Here is a 16,625-nt window from a genome sequence, read left to right as displayed (position 1 = left end):
GTTTGAGACGAGATGTTGCTGGAACAAGGCCGTGAGGTGGCGGTCCACTTTGGAGGAGGTGAGGGGAGGTCTCAGTTTGGCAAATTAGGCGGCTAGACAGACCAGGACTGGTTTTGACCGATGAATCTGTGTACTGATGTATGGTGTCGGTCGGTGCTTTGTATCTATCTGTACCTGAGGACGCTGGGCAAGGCAAGCTGTGGCTAGGAATGGACCAGATATGGGATCAACGACTTGGCCTCTCCGGTGGCAGGGGGCGCAACAGAAGTGGTAGTAAGATGGAGGGAGGTGGTGAGGCTTGGGATCCGATATGCCCCACAGTTGCTAGCTTCTGTCGGTGGGAATAATACTCGTAATAGACAGGTAAGGACAGCAAGCAGTGGCAGCAACAGGGCTGGGGCCTGGGACTCGGATGCAAGATGCGTCGATTACTGCCGTTGTCGGGGGGCCGCCGTCGAGGCAGATGCCGGTGTGGCTTTCAGGCTATGGGAGTCGACTAGAGGATGAGACTCTGGGTGTAAGCAATGAGCTTAGATGACGAGAAGAGGAGGCGACAGCCGGATGGCAGTGGAATTCGACATGGACGAAGCTGGGTCGCCCCACAGTTTAGCAGTAGTCCACTGCGATGGCGCAGGATGCTGGCGGGTGGCAGTTCAGCAGTTGGCAATGGGAGCGATGGCGCGAAAGGAGTTGAACTGGAGACGGCGGGGGAATGAATGAGGGGAGCTGGGGAGGACTCGAGGTGGGCAAGTGGGGTTCAAGTGCCACCAGCGAGTGGTCGAGGCCATCACGGGTCACCAACCTTGAACTTGTAAGTCAGGAACGACCGCACAACTAATACCTGCTAGTACCTCACCTACTACGAGTACTACTACTACTACCAAGTAGTACCTAATAGCAGCCTTGCTCCTGCTGTGCAACTTGGGTGCTACTGGGAGACACTAAGATGAGTTGGTATTAGTAGCAGCTGGCTTGTGGGCACCGATGAAACACAGGCCTCTCCATCAGTTGATCAATTGGAGTACTAATTACTACGATTAGAAGGCTCTGACAGGGAGGCGTCGAACTAGACTTTGCGAGGACTTGGGGGGCAAGGAAGTAATTACCGGGTACTTGGGCTACTAGTACTACCTGCGCAACTGCTAGTGACAACTGCAGCTTACTACGTACTACCAGTCGTACTTACTTAGGTTCTTACCACGTAAGAAGGATGCACCTGCCAAGTACCCAGGTAGCTCCTAGTCCCCTCCACCCATAGCTGACGTTGTATTGCGGACAGTCGACTCCCTTCACGAGGCGCCAATTCTTGCTACCTTATTATGACATCTCTCCAACTCTCAATCGCCCAGTCTTGCGTGCCTAGTTTACGCACTTGATGCTAACGTAGCCATCGTCGGCCGCGTCATTGTCGTCCCCCCAGTCGGGGTCTGTGTTTGTGACATCTCTTTCTCATCTTGCCTGCCGCCAGCATCGTCGAAAAGTGCACGCGCCCCTCTCCACACCGACACGTACGCCGCCGTTACAAATACCGTTACGGGTACCTACCTACCTAATATCTGCTAGTTGTTTAGTACAGCAACATCGCGAGACAGCGCGACAGCCACCAGCGCTTGTATCGCCCGCCCGCTGCGCTCTCGGCGATTTTGCGCTTTTACGACGTCGATTCCATGGACCCTGCGCATGTCTTCCGTCAGGGCCTAGGATCCGTCGCTCCTCGCCGGAATCACCACCAAGCCCTCAACTTTCCCAGGCGCCAACCTCTACCCCACGATGATCTCTCCGATGATCCAGCTGATGGGCCTGGTGGCCGTATCGCCCACACACTGACGGCCTGCTGCCGCTGCCGCCAGGTAATCATGACCCCCCTCGCCCTGCCTCTGCCCAATTCATGCTACCCCGCGTGGCCGCCTCCACAACCACCCAAATCCGTGTGCTCTGAAAATGGCCGCGCACGCACGCATATATTTGCAGAGCAATCCAAGCTGATAACCTCCATCATGACAGAGAAAGACGCGATGCGACCCGACCCTTCCTCGGTGTCTCCCGTGCGAGCGATCCGGATCTGTCTGCGAGTATCTCGACACCGCCAAGGGCCGCAAGATCAACCGCAACTATGTCATCAAACTCCAGGATAAGGTCAGGGTCCTCGAGGCTGAGCTTGCTCAGTATGTCGACGATGAGGGCGAGTACCCCCACAATACAGAGGACATGGTCAGACCCGGAGGCATGGTTCGGCTCGGTGCTGCAGATGAGACCCCTCGGTACTTAGGTCCTAGCAGTGGCATTGCTATGACACGACTGCTCATGGAGGAAGCGAAGCGCTTCACTCAGACGAATCGCATCTCGGATCTCATCCCTGACCTCCGAGCCCGCCGACAAAATCGCATGCAGTCCATACAGATGACTGCCTCCAAGAGTTATCCCACGACGAGTGAACAACCTGCCGAGGAGCTGCCTAGCAGAGACACCGCGAGGAGGCTGGTTGAGATCTTCAAGCAGAAGGGTGAGTCCAGAATTAGCCGGTTGAAGCTATATACCCCATATAAGACCATGGCTAACATTAGACTAGGTCAGGTATTCTGGCCGACACTACACGAGGCGATATTCGAAGAAGACATGGAGGATGTGTATAATGGCGACACCGATGTATACAAAACATTTGTTGTCCACATGGTCTTCGCTATCGGCCTCCAACGAATGTCCATCCGATACGCGGGCTTGGCTGACGCCTTCTACTTGGCCGCGATGAAGAATTTTGAAGACATTCTTCGCCCGAAGGATCTGAAAACGCTTCAATGCTTGCTTCTCATCGGCCAGTACTCACTGATTACACCAACACGGGTGCCGGTGTACTACGTGGTTGGGCTCGCCACTAAGATCTGCCAGCAAGAAGGCCTGGTAGACGAGAAGACCATAACAACTGGCTATAACTTGGACCCCTTGACCATGGACCTGCGGCGTCGCCTTGTCTGGAGTGTGGCGTCTATGGAGTTTGGGCTTGCACACACCTTGGGTCGACCGAACAATTTTGCCACGGGCGACGAGCAGCTGGACGTCAACTTCATGTCCACGGTCGAGGACAAGTATATCACAAAGAACGGCATTGGGGCAGGACCGACCTGTGATCGCAAGGTTGTAGCAATCCACGCCTTTAAAATGAGGATACTCCAAGCTGAGATACGCCGAATTCTCTACGAACACAAGCGACTAGAGCCTAAGAATGACTCTAGTCCTTGGTATCAGCAGATGGAGAAGCGGATGAAAAATTGGCTAGACACTTGCCCAGTCGATCTACCATGGTGCAAGCCCTGGTAGGAAACCTGCGTCCCAAGGTGTCTTCACATTTACTGACAGCTCCCCATCTAGGTTTCTCAGCCGCTACCACCAAATGCTGATAACCATGTACCGACCGTCGCCCCAAGTATCGAAGCCCTCGCCGGCCGCAGCCGAAGTTTGCTTCAAGAGCGCTGAATTCATCATCGATCTCTCGCGGAAGCAGATGGGCGATGGCTCAGTCGGCATCACCTGGGTTTTCCTTCTCTGCCTCAACATGAGCCTCAACACGCTGCTGTGGACTATCTCATACCCGGAGGTACGCCAGGTACATCCTAAAGAGGAAATTGAGCAGCTCGTCACCAAGACTCTCGACGTCTTGGATGGTTGCGAAGAACGGTGGCCAGGATCCAGCACGTCGTCGGAACTCTACTCCATCTTCTCCAAGGCTTGCATGCAGAGCTATGAGAACAGGGGATACCGACCAAACTCGGTCTTGACTACACCCCCCGCCATCTCAGAGACAGCTGGCTCCCCGGACACGGTGTATTCCCAGGGCCCTCCTAATGGCCAGCAGCAACCCCCTTACCTCAACCCCCCACAATTCGGCCAGGTCTTCGACTCGTCTCCAGAGTCCATGAATAACTATGCTCTGGACCCCAACTTCCCACCCCCCCAGCCGACGTTCCGTTCGAATTCTATCTTCCAGAACCCTGCCACAACGGACAATCATGGGCGGAGATTCTCATACTTCCCTCCTGATTTCACACACTTGGACGATGCATCTCCGCCTGAGGATTTGACGGGGCCTCACAATGCTCCGGACCAGCGGCTTGAATCCCCCCTTAGTCACATGTCGACACAGATGGCAACATCCCCCGACTCTGTAGCCGATATGTCGAGCACTGCCTCCAACGTGACCGTGTCTCCTCCCAACATGCCATCAGCGCACTCTCAACCTCCGCCTGCCATGGGGATGCAACCAGCCTTGTCGTCTCCCATCAAATTCAATCCAGCGCACCTGCAAGCCGCACAGCGTGTACCTCCTTACACCATTCCCCAGCCCCCCCAGCCTGCCCCCCAGCAGCGAGGGATGGCACAGCAGCGCCCTCTACCCCAACAGCAGCCATCGGTTACGACATCTGGCGACTGGTTCACCCCTCCAGCCGCGTTCATATCCCCGTACAACTTCGGCTCCATGGGGAGCACCTTTTACAACGACTTGTCCGGCCTCAACAGCTTTGGTGACTTTTCGGGCCCCGGCTTGGGCCTACAGGGCCTCGATGTTGGGCCGATTGGCCACCAACAATTTAGTCGCCCGTCTGGTCGGCAGGGGAGTCTGACGCAGTCGCAGCAGCTCGAACTGATGAACGTGCTGGAGACGGAGGGTGTGAGCGACATTGACGCTTTCCTCAAGGCTGGCACGGTGCCCGATGGCAGGTGGTGCTAAGAATCTCACATAGCTGTCCGCTCTTCTGTTTTTTCTCACCTGCTACCCAATCTACAATTTCTCCAAGCCCAAGTTTGTGTGTAACTGCAGTTGCGAGCTTGCGTGCTATGGCGCCACGGGGGAGTGGGATCAGGTTTGGATATTCGCCTTGGTGTTGGGGACGTTCTTACATGAGGGTTTAGAAATAAGGGACATTGGGCTTAGATACCACATTACATCACAGATTTTGTTCACTATGCCTTTGGAGTCCGAAGACTGCTTTCTTTTGTGATCGCCTCCCTTGTACCTCCAGCTCTCTGTTGTAGATGTGTCTACATCGCTGGCAGCTCAAAAAAGACAGCAGCGACAGTCTGCTCTAGTATCACTCTCTGCAGTAGGAACGGTAGAGGCTGCAGTAGGACTGACAGAGGCCGCAGTAGGAGCAACATAGACTGTAGTAGGGACCACAGAGACTGGAATAGGGACCATAGAGGGTGCAGTGGAGACCACAGAGGCTGCAGTAGGGACCACAGAGGCGCTCTAACCCTCTTCGGCCTCTCCCATATCCAACTTGCTCATCCCGGCCTCGATGTCGGTTGCCTTGGTGCTCTTCTTGGTCCTCTTCTTGCGCTTGGCCGTCCCGGTAACTATAGGAGCTTCGCGAACCCAGAGCGCAATAGCCGTGGCGCGTTCTGTCAGGATGGGATACTCCCTGCTGTCTTCCCCAGCCCAACGCTTGACCGGTGGTTCCGGCGGAGGGGGAGGAGGATATTGATGACGGCGGGCCTGGTTGTGGCTTGCATTACCGTTAGCATGTGTGCCGTTAGCGGGCTTGCGAACGACAGCAGCATTGTGATCCTCCTCAGCGCGCTTCTCGCGGGCAAGGATAGCTGCCCTGAACGACGCCTCATCTGTAACCCGCTCGTCGTCCAAGGCTTCCATAATGGCCTGCTCCCGCACTCGCTCCTTTCGCATCTCTTCGGCAACAGCCTCAGCCGAATCTCCACTTATGAGTGCTTTGGCAGCAGAGGCCGCTACGCCAGGGTTGGGCGAGGACTTCTGGTCACCTGGGGTATCGTATATGGGGATGGGCGCCGGTGTGCACAGCGTCTCCCAGCTAGAGCTGAGCCCGAGCCAATTATCAGTTCGCCGGAGAACCTCGATCCAGTCTGAGCGTGAAGGTGACCGGCTGGCTTGAAAGACGGGGTATCCATCCGAAAGCCGCACCAGCCGGGCTACCATGTAGGCATGTCGTTGCAGCTCCTTAGGCGAAGTCTGGGCAAGGCAGTGGCAGAGGAGAAGTGAGTGCAGTGCATCGGCAAGCAAGGGGTGATATGTTGTTGACTCGCAAGAGGTCTCAGGGGCCGAAGGCTGGGAGCCATTGCTGACCATCTCTTGTGACGGATAGGGTGGAAGGTCGGTGGGAGGCACCGCGGCGAACAAGTCTCCCAGCGAGTAGACCTTGTGAGGTTCGGAAGCGCCGGTAATGTCGGAAGGACGCGGGTTTCTAATACCTTGGACCGCCATATTGATTCGGTCATTGAATTCTTTGACGACTACAATTGGCAGGCACGGCGCATATTCGAATTGCGATATGAAGGCCATGTAGTCCCTCAATGCGCGCTTCGCGAGAATCTTGACCGACTTTCGCGACTCGACTTGCCTCTTGAGGGCTTCCTGGTCGGACGAGTTGGGAGGCTTTACACCATTTACGTCTTCGTCAGTGTTTTTCTGAGTAGCCTCACCGACCACGGGAGCAGTCTGACGCTGGGTCGCAGGCAGACTCTCTGCCACAAGTCGACAGGCCATTGTGAGGTAGACACACGCGCGCTGGAACAAAAGTTGTCCTTCCAGGCTGCTTGGCTGATCCTTCTCGGCCAATATCACGTCTTGGGGCCGTCGCCTCGCTCGCTGGGGCTCTTGGAGTTGCACTTCCTCTTGGCCGGATGCATGCGCCGGGCGATGGAACCGGTGCACAGAGAGTGCATGAGTGAGGTCTTGTACGGCTCCTTCGAGATCCTCCTTAAAGACCCTGACCGTGGCGCGTGTCCGCAACACCTCCGGGTCGGTAGGTCGGTCAGATATTATGTCCGTTAGGGGTTCCAAGCTCGTGGACTCGGCGAGTTGGCGGGATGGGATCTTCTCGTGGAAGAAGTGGACATATTTTGCGTCTGTATCCTTAGGGTTGCGCTGCAGCACAGAAGATCCGACGTCTTCGAGGGGCGAAGCTCCCTGCATAGTGGCCACGCTACACGCGATCTCGTCCAGACGATAGGCGCGAGCAAGCTTCTGGCTTGCTTGCTCTCTCATTCGGAACTTGCGCTCGCGACTCAATTTGGCGCCATGGCCAGAGCCTCCTCCCAGTCCCAGGGACCCCATAGAAGGGACGTCCGAGAACCCGCCGTGCACATGTGTCAGGGTGGGTGAGGCAATGCCACTAGCAGCCCTCACCGCAAGAATTGTGGCTTCGTCAACGAGTCGGCGGACCTTGACGAGGTCAAAGAGTGAGGCGGCGTCGACGGGTCGGGGACGGGCGGTGTTGTAGTTGATATTCGCGATCGTCTCGAGGATCTCGATGGGCACCTGCAGCCATGGGCCATGGAATGCCGATATGTAGCGCCAATGTCTAGATACGGCTGGTCAGTTTGGGGGACTGGTCGTACTTGGTGCTTGCGAAATACTCGTGTAATACTCACTTGTTGCGACATATGATCAGCGAGGGCGAAGGAGGCTCAATTGGGCCTGACTTGGCAGCACTCGATCGCTTCTTGTCTCCCGAGGTCGAGGGCGTCGCGGGCGCGGGCGCGGGCGCGGGCGCGGGCGCGGGCGCCGAGGAGGCTCCTCCAGCGAGAGCCGAGTCGTCGGCGAGTGACGACTGCTTGCTCTTCTTCTTGGCCATGGTCGAGGGGCCTTTTGGAGTCGCACAAGAGGCTTCGAGGATGCTGCCCGCGCGATGCAAGAGTAGGAGCGCGGCTCTGAAGTATTGGCAGTCTGGCCGCCCGCAATCGAAAATCTTGGGTGGATACGGTGGATAATGTGGGGTGTGTCAATGTGGGCAATGTGGGCTGCAGCTTAACTTGACGGAGGCGACATGATGTGAAGGTGAAATGGAGGTGACGATTAGGAACCGCAGAGCTGCAAAATCAACAGAGAGAAAAGAGTAAGTAGTGGTTAGATTACGAGTCTTGCATAGACATAGGATAATCTGGTAATATTAATCGTGATTAATCGGTGATTCACTGTTCAGGTCAAGAGCAAAAGGATAAGACATGGGAGGTACGTAGTTGGAATCGAGAGACAAGCCAGAATTCTGGTGGCAGAAGCATTTGGTGTTGCGATTATGCGCCATCACGTGCGGGTACCATTCTCATTGTCGCTCTTGCCCAAATTGCGAAGTCTTTCCCTTCTAGTCAATCTCCAACCACCTAAGTAAGTACCTACTTAAGCATTGTAAATATTATAAGTACTACTAGTTCGTTCCACTTGGGAACTCATCACTGACATAAAGCAAGTAGTAGGTAGAGGTACTCGTAGGACCTAACTTAGGATGATCATGGTTTATTCACGACTAGCAATAGCAATCCATAATAGTTAGTACCTTACTCCATACATACGCCCGGAATTATCTCCGCGGCAGACCCACTGCCCAAGAATCGAAAAACCCCATATATCTGTCACGTCAACTTCCTGTCAGACTCGCACTTGTCTCCCACTCTACCACCCCAACTGGTCACCCGTTCCCGCAGCAAAAGTTACAGACCGAAGGCCACGGCAGCAGCACCAAACAGCATCATGGGGATGGACAGGATGCTCATCTGAGCGGCGCCCGAAGGCGGCGGCGGCCCATCTGTGGGCTTGGGGTTACCAGGGGTGGGTGCCGGAGTCTGGGTGGGGCCATTGGTGGGAGTGACGACGGTCGTGTTGTGGCTGGGGCAGTCTGTGGGAGAGGGAACCTGTTCCTCCTTGACGAAGTTGGCGCAGCCCAGGCGGGTGCTATTCTGGTAGTGGATGACGAAGGAGAGGTCGCCAAAGAAGGCCTCGTCGCCCTCCTTGGTCGCGGCGTAGAGGTCGAGGTACGAGGCGTGGAAGGGGAGCGACTTGACGGCGCCATGCTTGCCGCTCAAGTCTCCGACCTCGCAGGTCTCGGGAGCCGAAGCATCGCACTTGATTACTGCGCCCGCCTCGTAGGGATCCAGATGCGTCAGCGTCTCGGTGCAGTTTCCGTCCTCGGGGACAGCCTGGCGATGCAGGTGGTAGGCTTGATAGGGTCAGCCTTGGTCCAGCGGGCGTGAGATGCGGCAAAGAAGGGCAAAAACTTACTAAAGGGACCGCCCTCGTCAGGGAGGTTCTCGAAGTGGACGGTGAACCCGACGCCTTCGCCATCGGCGGGAGCCTGGGCAACGATGGACGCCTTCAGCGGGCCCGGGAGGACGGCGTCCTCAAAGAAGGCCTTCTCGATAGTAGCCTTGTAGGCGACGTTGGGAGGGTTACCGCTGGTCGGAGGGGCCTCGCCAGCGACGTGGCCGATGGCGGCCGCAGAGAGCAGCGCGAGGGTCGTTCTTCCGTGCATGGTTGCCGCGTGGTATTATGACCGACTTCTTGTAGAGTATTGGTGGACAAGCAGGCCGAGAAGTGAAGTCGTGATGAAGTTGTGGTGAGGGAGGTGATGAGGCGAAGGCTTCTGTTTTTGAAAGCACGGTCCGTTGGTGTTGCGAGGAGACGCAAGCAATACCAAGATACGTTACTTAACCGAGTCGGGGTCTATCTTACTCCAAAGCATGGTTTATCAAAGGAAAACAGGGGGCAGTGTCGCAGTGCAGGCCTTGCCATCCCCTTTAATAGTATTACATTACTGATTCATGTGGAGGATTTGGTGCTAGGACTGTTGCGTGTTAATGGTGATGCACGATGCCGATCATTTCGAACACCATGCAACGTCGCCATTCGCTGCCCTAGAGAAGGGGCTGAGGGATTATGCATATTCAGTTGGGTATTAACCAGGGGATCTGTCTGACGGTCTGGCCAAAGCCACCGGTCTCGCCTCTCTAAATTCCTTTGTCCGCAATCCACGGGCACGAAGTCGGTGGGTACACGGCTGTATCCCTACATGATATTCGTAAGTAGGTAGTAGAAGAATCACAACTGCCCTTCTTTTGTCGAGGCGCAATGCAGGAGGTGTATTAGCCAACGCGCCTGAAATAGATGCCCTTCCCTGTCCAATTTGGGCCCCGAGGGATAACTCCCGAGTTTGCCAAGTTGCCAAGCTCCAAGCCCCCAGAGCATCAGCGATGGAAACACGGAAACGTCGTTTCGGCGCTAAGGCCCAAAACAACAAATCTAAATCTGTCACACAGGTTTGTTCCAAACTTCCAACTTGCAGGTTCAGTTGAGTGTGATTCGTCAGCGAGACCTGTGAGACTGTGAGGCCATGAGACAGGTCATTCATCAGTGCGCGGGCGCTTGCCTTGGCCACTTGGCAGCCGTCGCGTTCTCCATCTTGTGGGCTTGGACCCCAAACCAAGCACAGCTTGTTGGCCGGGCGCAGTCGCCAGTACATGCATGGTACGAGCATGTAGTACTACGTTCCTACTTGCATGCTTGTAGTATGCTGTGCCTATGTTGTCAAGACCAACGACAGATGACATACCTTCTGCACAACCACATCCGCTCTTGCGAGTTATTTGCAAGCAACTTCAACTCGCCCTACTTCCCCAGGGTCCTTTCAGGGCATGGCGGTGGCGAGATAGTAGCCAGCGCTCTTGTGGTTCCGCTTGCTTGCTACGGAGGACTACGTATGAGGCTTCCCACCGCTTTCACGGGAGGATTAGCCCATTATACGAACTTGGCTGGCGGTCGCCGACGGACTTGAAAGACGAGAGGCTGGCCAGGCTGGTCGAGCCACCGGCCTCGCACCTGCCTGCCACCCACCTGCCACCCGCCTTCTGTGATATGCCCTTATAACCCAAAACAACCCACCTTCCTCTCACCCATCAGCCTAACTGCGAGAGTGGTCTAGCTGGCAATGGGTTACTAAGATCCCCACGAGGCGGCGCCTGAAGCAAGCCAAGCCGGGAGGTCGAAGGTTCGAACGTTTGAGCTGTGTGCTCATGGACTGCCTGCTGGATGGCTTGGGGATGGGACGTGTTCCTCGTGAGAACATGGACAGTGGAAGCCCTCGGGGGGGTCCTTTCCCCCTCTCTCTCTCTGTCTATTTCTTTTTTGTCTTTGTGTTTTGCATCGAATCTGTCTTCCTATCCAACAGTATGCGCAGTTAAGATGGAATGCGTACGGCGTAGGTACCTAGATACTAGTACTAATAATAGAGGCAGTTACTAAGGTCAAAGGAAGGTGAGAGGCAGGACTGAATACAGGGGGGGTGCTGGTGAGAATGGTTCCGTGGGGCCGGCACGTGACCGCGATTCAAGGAACAACCAGTCGTCATCCCCAAGTCGCCGATAGCTCCAACAGGCCGACAGGCAACCTCCAATCCAACCCGTATCGCTCTCCCATCATCCCGCCACAGCACCGCGCCCGGCGGCAAAACACAACACAACACAGCAATCACTGAGATATAGGAGGATACCGGCGCCGAAGCCACCCGCTGCCCATCATGAAGCCCGTCGTTAGTGCCATGAACGCATGGACATGGTTCGTCTCTCCTTGGGTCTCTTCCCGGATGCGTCATCTCTTGTCGACGGGCCAAGCCCGTGCACACCAAGGAAATTGCTGACTCCTCTTTCTCGGCAGCACCGTCGTGTCCGTATTTGCTATCGTTATCCTCAGCATCATCGCCAGCCTGTACCGCAGCGGCCACGAGGGGTTCGGTGGGAGCATTAACGATCCCGATGACGGCAAGGCTGTTGCCGGTACCATTTTCACCGCAGTCGTTGTCTACGCTGTACGTCATTCCCGCACCACCACGAGCAGCAATTGCGTCCAGAAGAGTTCGGGGCTGACATTGTTATACAGGTGTTCCTAGTATTCTGTGGCTGCCAGGGCCTCCTCCACGTCCGCGAGAACCGAAGGGGCGCCATCGCCCTATAACTCCTCTTTGCATAGAATTCGAACCAACGATGCTGCATGGGAATCAACAGGCGTTCTGAGATCTTTTGTTTTTGTTTCTGGCTGGCCCCGGCTTGTTATAATGGGCTGGGACATATTTCCCTTTGTGGAGAAGAGGAGGTGGCGGGATTCGAACAAGTCTGGAAGTGTATATAATCCTCACCGACCCGACATCGACCGGCACGGTTCCATATGTACGAAGTATTCGAGCGAGCGAATAAAGTGTTGGTTGCACCAGAGTTTTTGGGAGCTCCATCGTCAATCCGGGTGAAGCGAGCATGTCCATGTGGAACCTCTGCGTTTGGTGAAAAGAGAGGTGATTGAAGCCATGTCGTTGGGCAGCTCGGAGATTCTGGCGGAAATAAGTTTGATTCCTTTCTCTTTGCTCGAATCTCGTCGGAAACCATGATATTCGGTGATGAATATTTGTTGTTCTCATGTCGTCATCGATCGATCATTGCCGAATTCCGGACTGAGAGGTCCGCAATGATGTCTTGGTGACCAGGCCCGGAGTTCATTGATGTTCGACCGGGTTGAGTTGCTCTAATTTTTCTTTTGGAGATCCCTCTTCTGAGCAGCAACTTGGAAACCGACCTTGAATCTCATTACCTTGATTATCCCAAATTTTATCATCTGGCATATTCAATCTCAAGAGTCTCTATCATGGCATCGCAATTCAAAGATGGCATGTCCTCGACCTGGATAATTGCGGAATAGGTCAGACTTGTTAACACAAGGCAGAGAAGAATATTCCCATCTCGAAGCAGGACTTCCCGGGCAAGGACCATGACATGCCCGACCCCAAGCCCACCTTTGAAGAGCTTCCCGAAGCTGGGGGCACCAGCACAACCTACAAGGCAGCTGGGAAGCTCAAGGGCAAGAAGGCTCTAGTCACGGGAGGGGACAGCGGTATTGGCGCGGCCACCGTCATCCTCTTTGCGCGCGAGGGGGCCGACTCGACCATTGCCTACCTGCCCGAGGAGGAAAAGGACGCCCAGAACACAAAGAGCCGCGTCGAGGAGCTCGGGTCCAAGTGTCACCTCATTGCCCGGGACCTAACCAGCAAGGACAACTGCAGGGAGGTCGTGGACTTTGCCCTGGAAAAGATGGGCGGCATCGACATTCTCTTCAACAATGCTGCTTGTGAGCCCATCCTCATCTGCGCTGCGGCCATAGATATCCATGTATGTGTGTGTGATAAGGAGAAAATCTGACAGCCCAACCCAGATCAGATGATGGTCGAGGACATTGCCGACCTGTCCGAGGAACAGTGGGAGCACACCTTCAACACCAACATCCACCCCTTCTTCTACCTCTCCAAATACTCTCTGCCGCACATGAAACGCGGCTCCACCATTATCAACAATGCCTCCATCAACGCCTACATCGGCCGCCCCGACCTCCTTGACTACACGTCCACCAAGGGCGCCATCGTATCCTTCACGCGCGGTCTGAGCAACCAGGTCCTCAGCAAGGGTGTGCGCGTCAACGCCGTGGCTCCAGGCCCTGGTACGTTGGAGCCTATCCCTCTCCCTCTCTTTTCTCCCTCCACTGTGGTATTTCAGGTGCTGATTTTCTTGGCAGTATGGACGCCACTGATCCCCTCTACGATGAATGACCGGGCCCAGAAGGAGTTCACGAGCCCCATGGGGAGACCGGCACAGCCGTCCGAGGTAGCGACGTGTGTCGTGTTCCTAGCTTGCGCCGATAGCTCGTGCGTGAGCGGGCAGACGATACACTGCAACGGAGGAGTCGTGGTCAACGGTTGAGAAAGATGGCGGAGGACGCTCGAAAGTCATGTCTGCATGCCCGTGCTATAATCGCTCTCAAGAATTGATCGCGGATTCACGTAGACACACATTGGTCTCCTCTACAAAGAACGATATTATTCTAAAAGATATATACGTGTATGTGGTGTGAATAAAAGTAAATATTGTCAGTATTACTGGTCCTTCTTACAGAGGCGCCCTGTCTGCGTCGTCACGTACTCAGCCTGTTCGGTGATGTACCAGTCCTCGCTGCCCACCGCCGTCGGCGCCCAGAAGACGCTCTTAGGGTCGACCTGCTTCTTGATCTTGAGCAGGCGGTCGTAGTGAGCGCCGTAGAAGGACTGGGCAAATTCGGGGTCCATGACATCGCCCTCGTTGAGGTACCCGCCCGCGCCGGGGCTGATGTCCTTCAGGCGCTGGCCGAGGTCGTTGGTGAGCTTGTCGTGCTTGGCCGCCACCACGGCCTCGGGTGTCTCGGCGTCCCAAGTAAGCCCAATAATGGCAAACATCATGACATCGCGCCACGCGGGGTTGGCGGAGCTCTCGGCCGTCTCGGCGGGCTCATCGGCGTTGATGTTGTAATGGACCAGAAACGCGCCCTCCTCGACAATACCGCGGATAGTGTCAATAGTCTCCATCATGAGGGACTCGTCCTCCCAATTCTTGCGAGGCAGAAGGCGGGATCCCGTGCGGGCGTAGGGGCTGCCGACTTTCTCGGTAGGGAAGTGGCGAGTCCAGGCCTCATACAGGCTATCGTGCTCAAAGAACTTGAGCCCAGGGTCCACGCCAAGCGCAGCCCAGTCATCCAGCAACGGCTGGACGAGCGTCTTGAAGTCAGCGAGCTTCATACCGGGGACCATGAATGGGAGCCCCCTCCATGCATAGCCACCCTCGGGCAGCGCCGACATTCGGCAGTAGCCGTAGGTCTTAGCATCAGAGAAGTAAGGGTAACGCGTCCAGTACGCCTCAATGGCCTTCCAGAATGTGTCATCGGTGATGTTCATAGCCGTCGTCGTCGTCTCCCAGGTCATGCCGGAGAAGACCATCTTCTCATGCACCTTGACCGTCATGGAGGTGACGACACCCCAGGTAGCGGGACCGCCACCACGGACGGCCCAGAACAGGTCCTGGTTCTGCGTCTCGTCGGCCGTGATGAAACGGCCGTCGGGAGTGACAATGTCCACGCTGAGAACCTGGTCCGATCCAAGTCCATGAACAGGCGTTACGGGGGAGTGGCCACCGCCGGATGTGTAGCCTCCAGTGACACCTACGGTCTAATAATGCCCAAGTCAGTCAGTCTTGATGATCAAAGGGACACAACTCATGAGCAATCGCTCCAGAAATAGACTTACACGGCACTCGCCTCCCACAGCGGTGTAGCCTTCACGCTCCGCAGCCTCGTAGAGCTCATAGACCATGACGCCAGCGCCGAGCTTGAAAGCCGGGCCCTTGTAGCGGCCCCCCGCAGACTCGTAGTCGTGCAGGACTTCAATGTCACGGAGGTGGTGGGTCCAGATGGAGAGAGCGCCCATACCCGTGTTCTTACCGAGGAAGTCGTGGCCAGTGTTGCGGACAACCAGACGCAGGTTCTGGTTGCGGGCAAAGTTGACGGCCAGCTGGATCTGGGCGACGTTGGTGACATTGAGGGAGTGAGACGGGAAGCCTCCGAGGGTGCAGTTCTTGCCAAGTGCGGCGTCCTGGGGCTCACAGGTGGCACCTTCAAAGAGGGGAGACATGACGGAGGAGGGATCCGGAATGCTGTGGTAGGGTGGTTAGAACCATGGAAGCGAGGGGGGAGAGGCAGGAAATCTTTCGGCTCACTGGGTGTCGGAGTCGTTCCAGGTGTTGACGAGGAACTGGCACTTGGCCTCATCGTAGTACTCGCCGTCGTAGCAGGCCGAGCCTAGGGGCACGGTGCTGATCAAGCGACCGCCGCTGAGGAGGTCCAGCACCTTCCAGGTCACCTTGTTGGGGTACAGGTCGTCACCAGGCATGACCTTGCACTGGGGCGTGTCATGGAACCGCCTGTCGGACTTGCAGTCATTGTCAAAGTAGAAGAGTGAAATATCACTGAGACTGAGGTCGGTAAGATTGGCCAGGACGTCGTCAGTCAGCTGGAGGGACTTCAGGTCGACAGCCGGACCGACATTGGACTCATCGGCAGCTATTTGTATGACTGGTTAGCAAAGCTGTAACATAACTCATTGCCTGGAGGTTGGTGTGCCAAGGGGGAAGCAGTCCTGATGAAAAACGTGGGGAACGTGGCAGGTGCAATCTGGCACGTGGATTTGAAGATTGGAAGGCGAGACTGAGACATACCAACGGTCTTGCCGCCAACGGTGATGGTTTGGGCATTAGCTGACGAGGAGAGAAGGAGCGACGATGCCGCCACACACAGCCAAGCCGATTGCGGGGCCAGCATTTTTGAGACAGGAGGAACAGGGCCAAAGATTTGAAGAGGAAAAAAAAAAGAAAAGAAAGGAAGGACACTGGAGACAAAAACTTTGTTCCTACTATATGGGCACTTTGGGAGGGACTCCCCAGAAGTTCATCAAAAGCCCTGAGTAGCTGTGAGCACTGTGAGCAGGGTCGGTCCGGCTCCGGAGTGGATCCAGACCCCCGGGACGAGTGGGCCGCCTCCATCGGGCCAATCTCAATTCCATTGGCTCGGCCTCGTCAGCCACACCGGGGTCGGATCCCGTCGTTTTCCGCCGAGTTGTGTGCAGCAGCATCATCTCCTCTAGTGCCTGTTTCCCGATGCTGATTCCTTGGTGGTAGTACTAGTAATAGTTACCAGTACCTACCTTATTGCGAGAAAGCCGAACTGGTCCCGCACTTGCCACTTTTTGTCCGAGGCTACCTTCCGTACACTTGATCACAAGGTTGCCAAGAGCAATGCGAGTCTGTTACTGAAAATGGCGATGGGGACCGCCGTTAGGCTAGCCTAGCCCAGGGATCCGTCTGAACTGCCTTTAATAGCCCCAATCCCGGTTCTCTGGGCGAAGAAATGCTTGGTACGACGTTGTATGCACCCACATGGTTCTATTGCCGTATCTTGTACAGATTACGGATAACCGACCTCTTAATCATAA

The 16,625-nt window shown here is 55.7% G+C and overlaps 6 protein-coding genes across 6 annotated transcripts; 3 read left to right on the top strand and 3 right to left on the bottom strand.

Annotated features, from left to right (window-relative positions):
- Positions 1-1,856: 1,856 nt before the first annotated feature.
- ACO1O0_001020 (transcription factor domain-containing protein) lies at positions 1,857-4,723 on the top strand (the record flags this gene model as incomplete). Its single annotated transcript, XM_083190513.1, has 4 exons — positions 1,857-1,928; positions 2,005-2,503; positions 2,570-3,311; positions 3,367-4,723. The coding sequence occupies 4 exons, from the start codon at positions 1,857-1,859 to the stop codon at positions 4,721-4,723; spliced, it is 2,670 nt and encodes an 889-aa protein (XP_083054372.1).
- A 519-nt stretch (positions 4,724-5,242) lies between these two features.
- On the bottom strand, positions 5,243-7,601 carry ACO1O0_001019 (pyridoxal phosphate-dependent transferase; the record flags this gene model as incomplete). Its single annotated transcript, XM_083190512.1, has 2 exons — positions 5,243-7,328; positions 7,399-7,601. The coding sequence occupies 2 exons, from the start codon at positions 7,599-7,601 to the stop codon at positions 5,243-5,245; spliced, it is 2,289 nt and encodes a 762-aa protein (XP_083054371.1).
- Positions 7,602-8,454: 853 nt separating this feature from the next.
- Positions 8,455-9,272, bottom strand: ACO1O0_001018 (superoxide dismutase; the record flags this gene model as incomplete). Its single annotated transcript, XM_083190511.1, has 2 exons — positions 8,455-8,960; positions 9,023-9,272. The coding sequence occupies 2 exons, from the start codon at positions 9,270-9,272 to the stop codon at positions 8,455-8,457; spliced, it is 756 nt and encodes a 251-aa protein (XP_083054370.1).
- A 2,040-nt stretch (positions 9,273-11,312) lies between these two features.
- On the top strand, positions 11,313-11,746 carry ACO1O0_001017 (uncharacterized protein; the record flags this gene model as incomplete). Its single annotated transcript, XM_083190510.1, has 3 exons — positions 11,313-11,350; positions 11,450-11,600; positions 11,672-11,746. The coding sequence occupies 3 exons, from the start codon at positions 11,313-11,315 to the stop codon at positions 11,744-11,746; spliced, it is 264 nt and encodes an 87-aa protein (XP_083054369.1).
- An 809-nt stretch (positions 11,747-12,555) lies between these two features.
- ACO1O0_001016 (uncharacterized protein) lies at positions 12,556-13,533 on the top strand (the record flags this gene model as incomplete). Its single annotated transcript, XM_083190509.1, has 3 exons — positions 12,556-12,907; positions 12,992-13,273; positions 13,349-13,533. 3 exons carry the CDS (start codon positions 12,556-12,558, stop codon positions 13,531-13,533), a joined length of 819 nt encoding a protein of 272 aa, XP_083054368.1.
- Positions 13,534-13,706: 173 nt separating this feature from the next.
- ACO1O0_001015 (FAD-binding oxidoreductase) lies at positions 13,707-15,955 on the bottom strand (the record flags this gene model as incomplete). Its single annotated transcript, XM_083190508.1, has 4 exons — positions 13,707-14,807; positions 14,886-15,291; positions 15,355-15,697; positions 15,853-15,955. 4 exons carry the CDS (start codon positions 15,953-15,955, stop codon positions 13,707-13,709), a joined length of 1,953 nt encoding a protein of 650 aa, XP_083054367.1.
- Positions 15,956-16,625: the final 670 nt, after the last annotated feature.

This window comes from Amphichorda felina (assembly GCF_050947745.1).
Source record: "Amphichorda felina strain 45539 chromosome Unknown scaffold_1, whole genome shotgun sequence".
In the NCBI taxonomy this organism is placed as follows: Eukaryota; Fungi; Ascomycota; class Sordariomycetes; order Hypocreales; family Bionectriaceae; genus Amphichorda; species Amphichorda felina.
The sequence above is the reverse complement of the archived record's forward strand: the minus strand, read 5'-3'. Positions and strand labels throughout refer to the sequence as shown.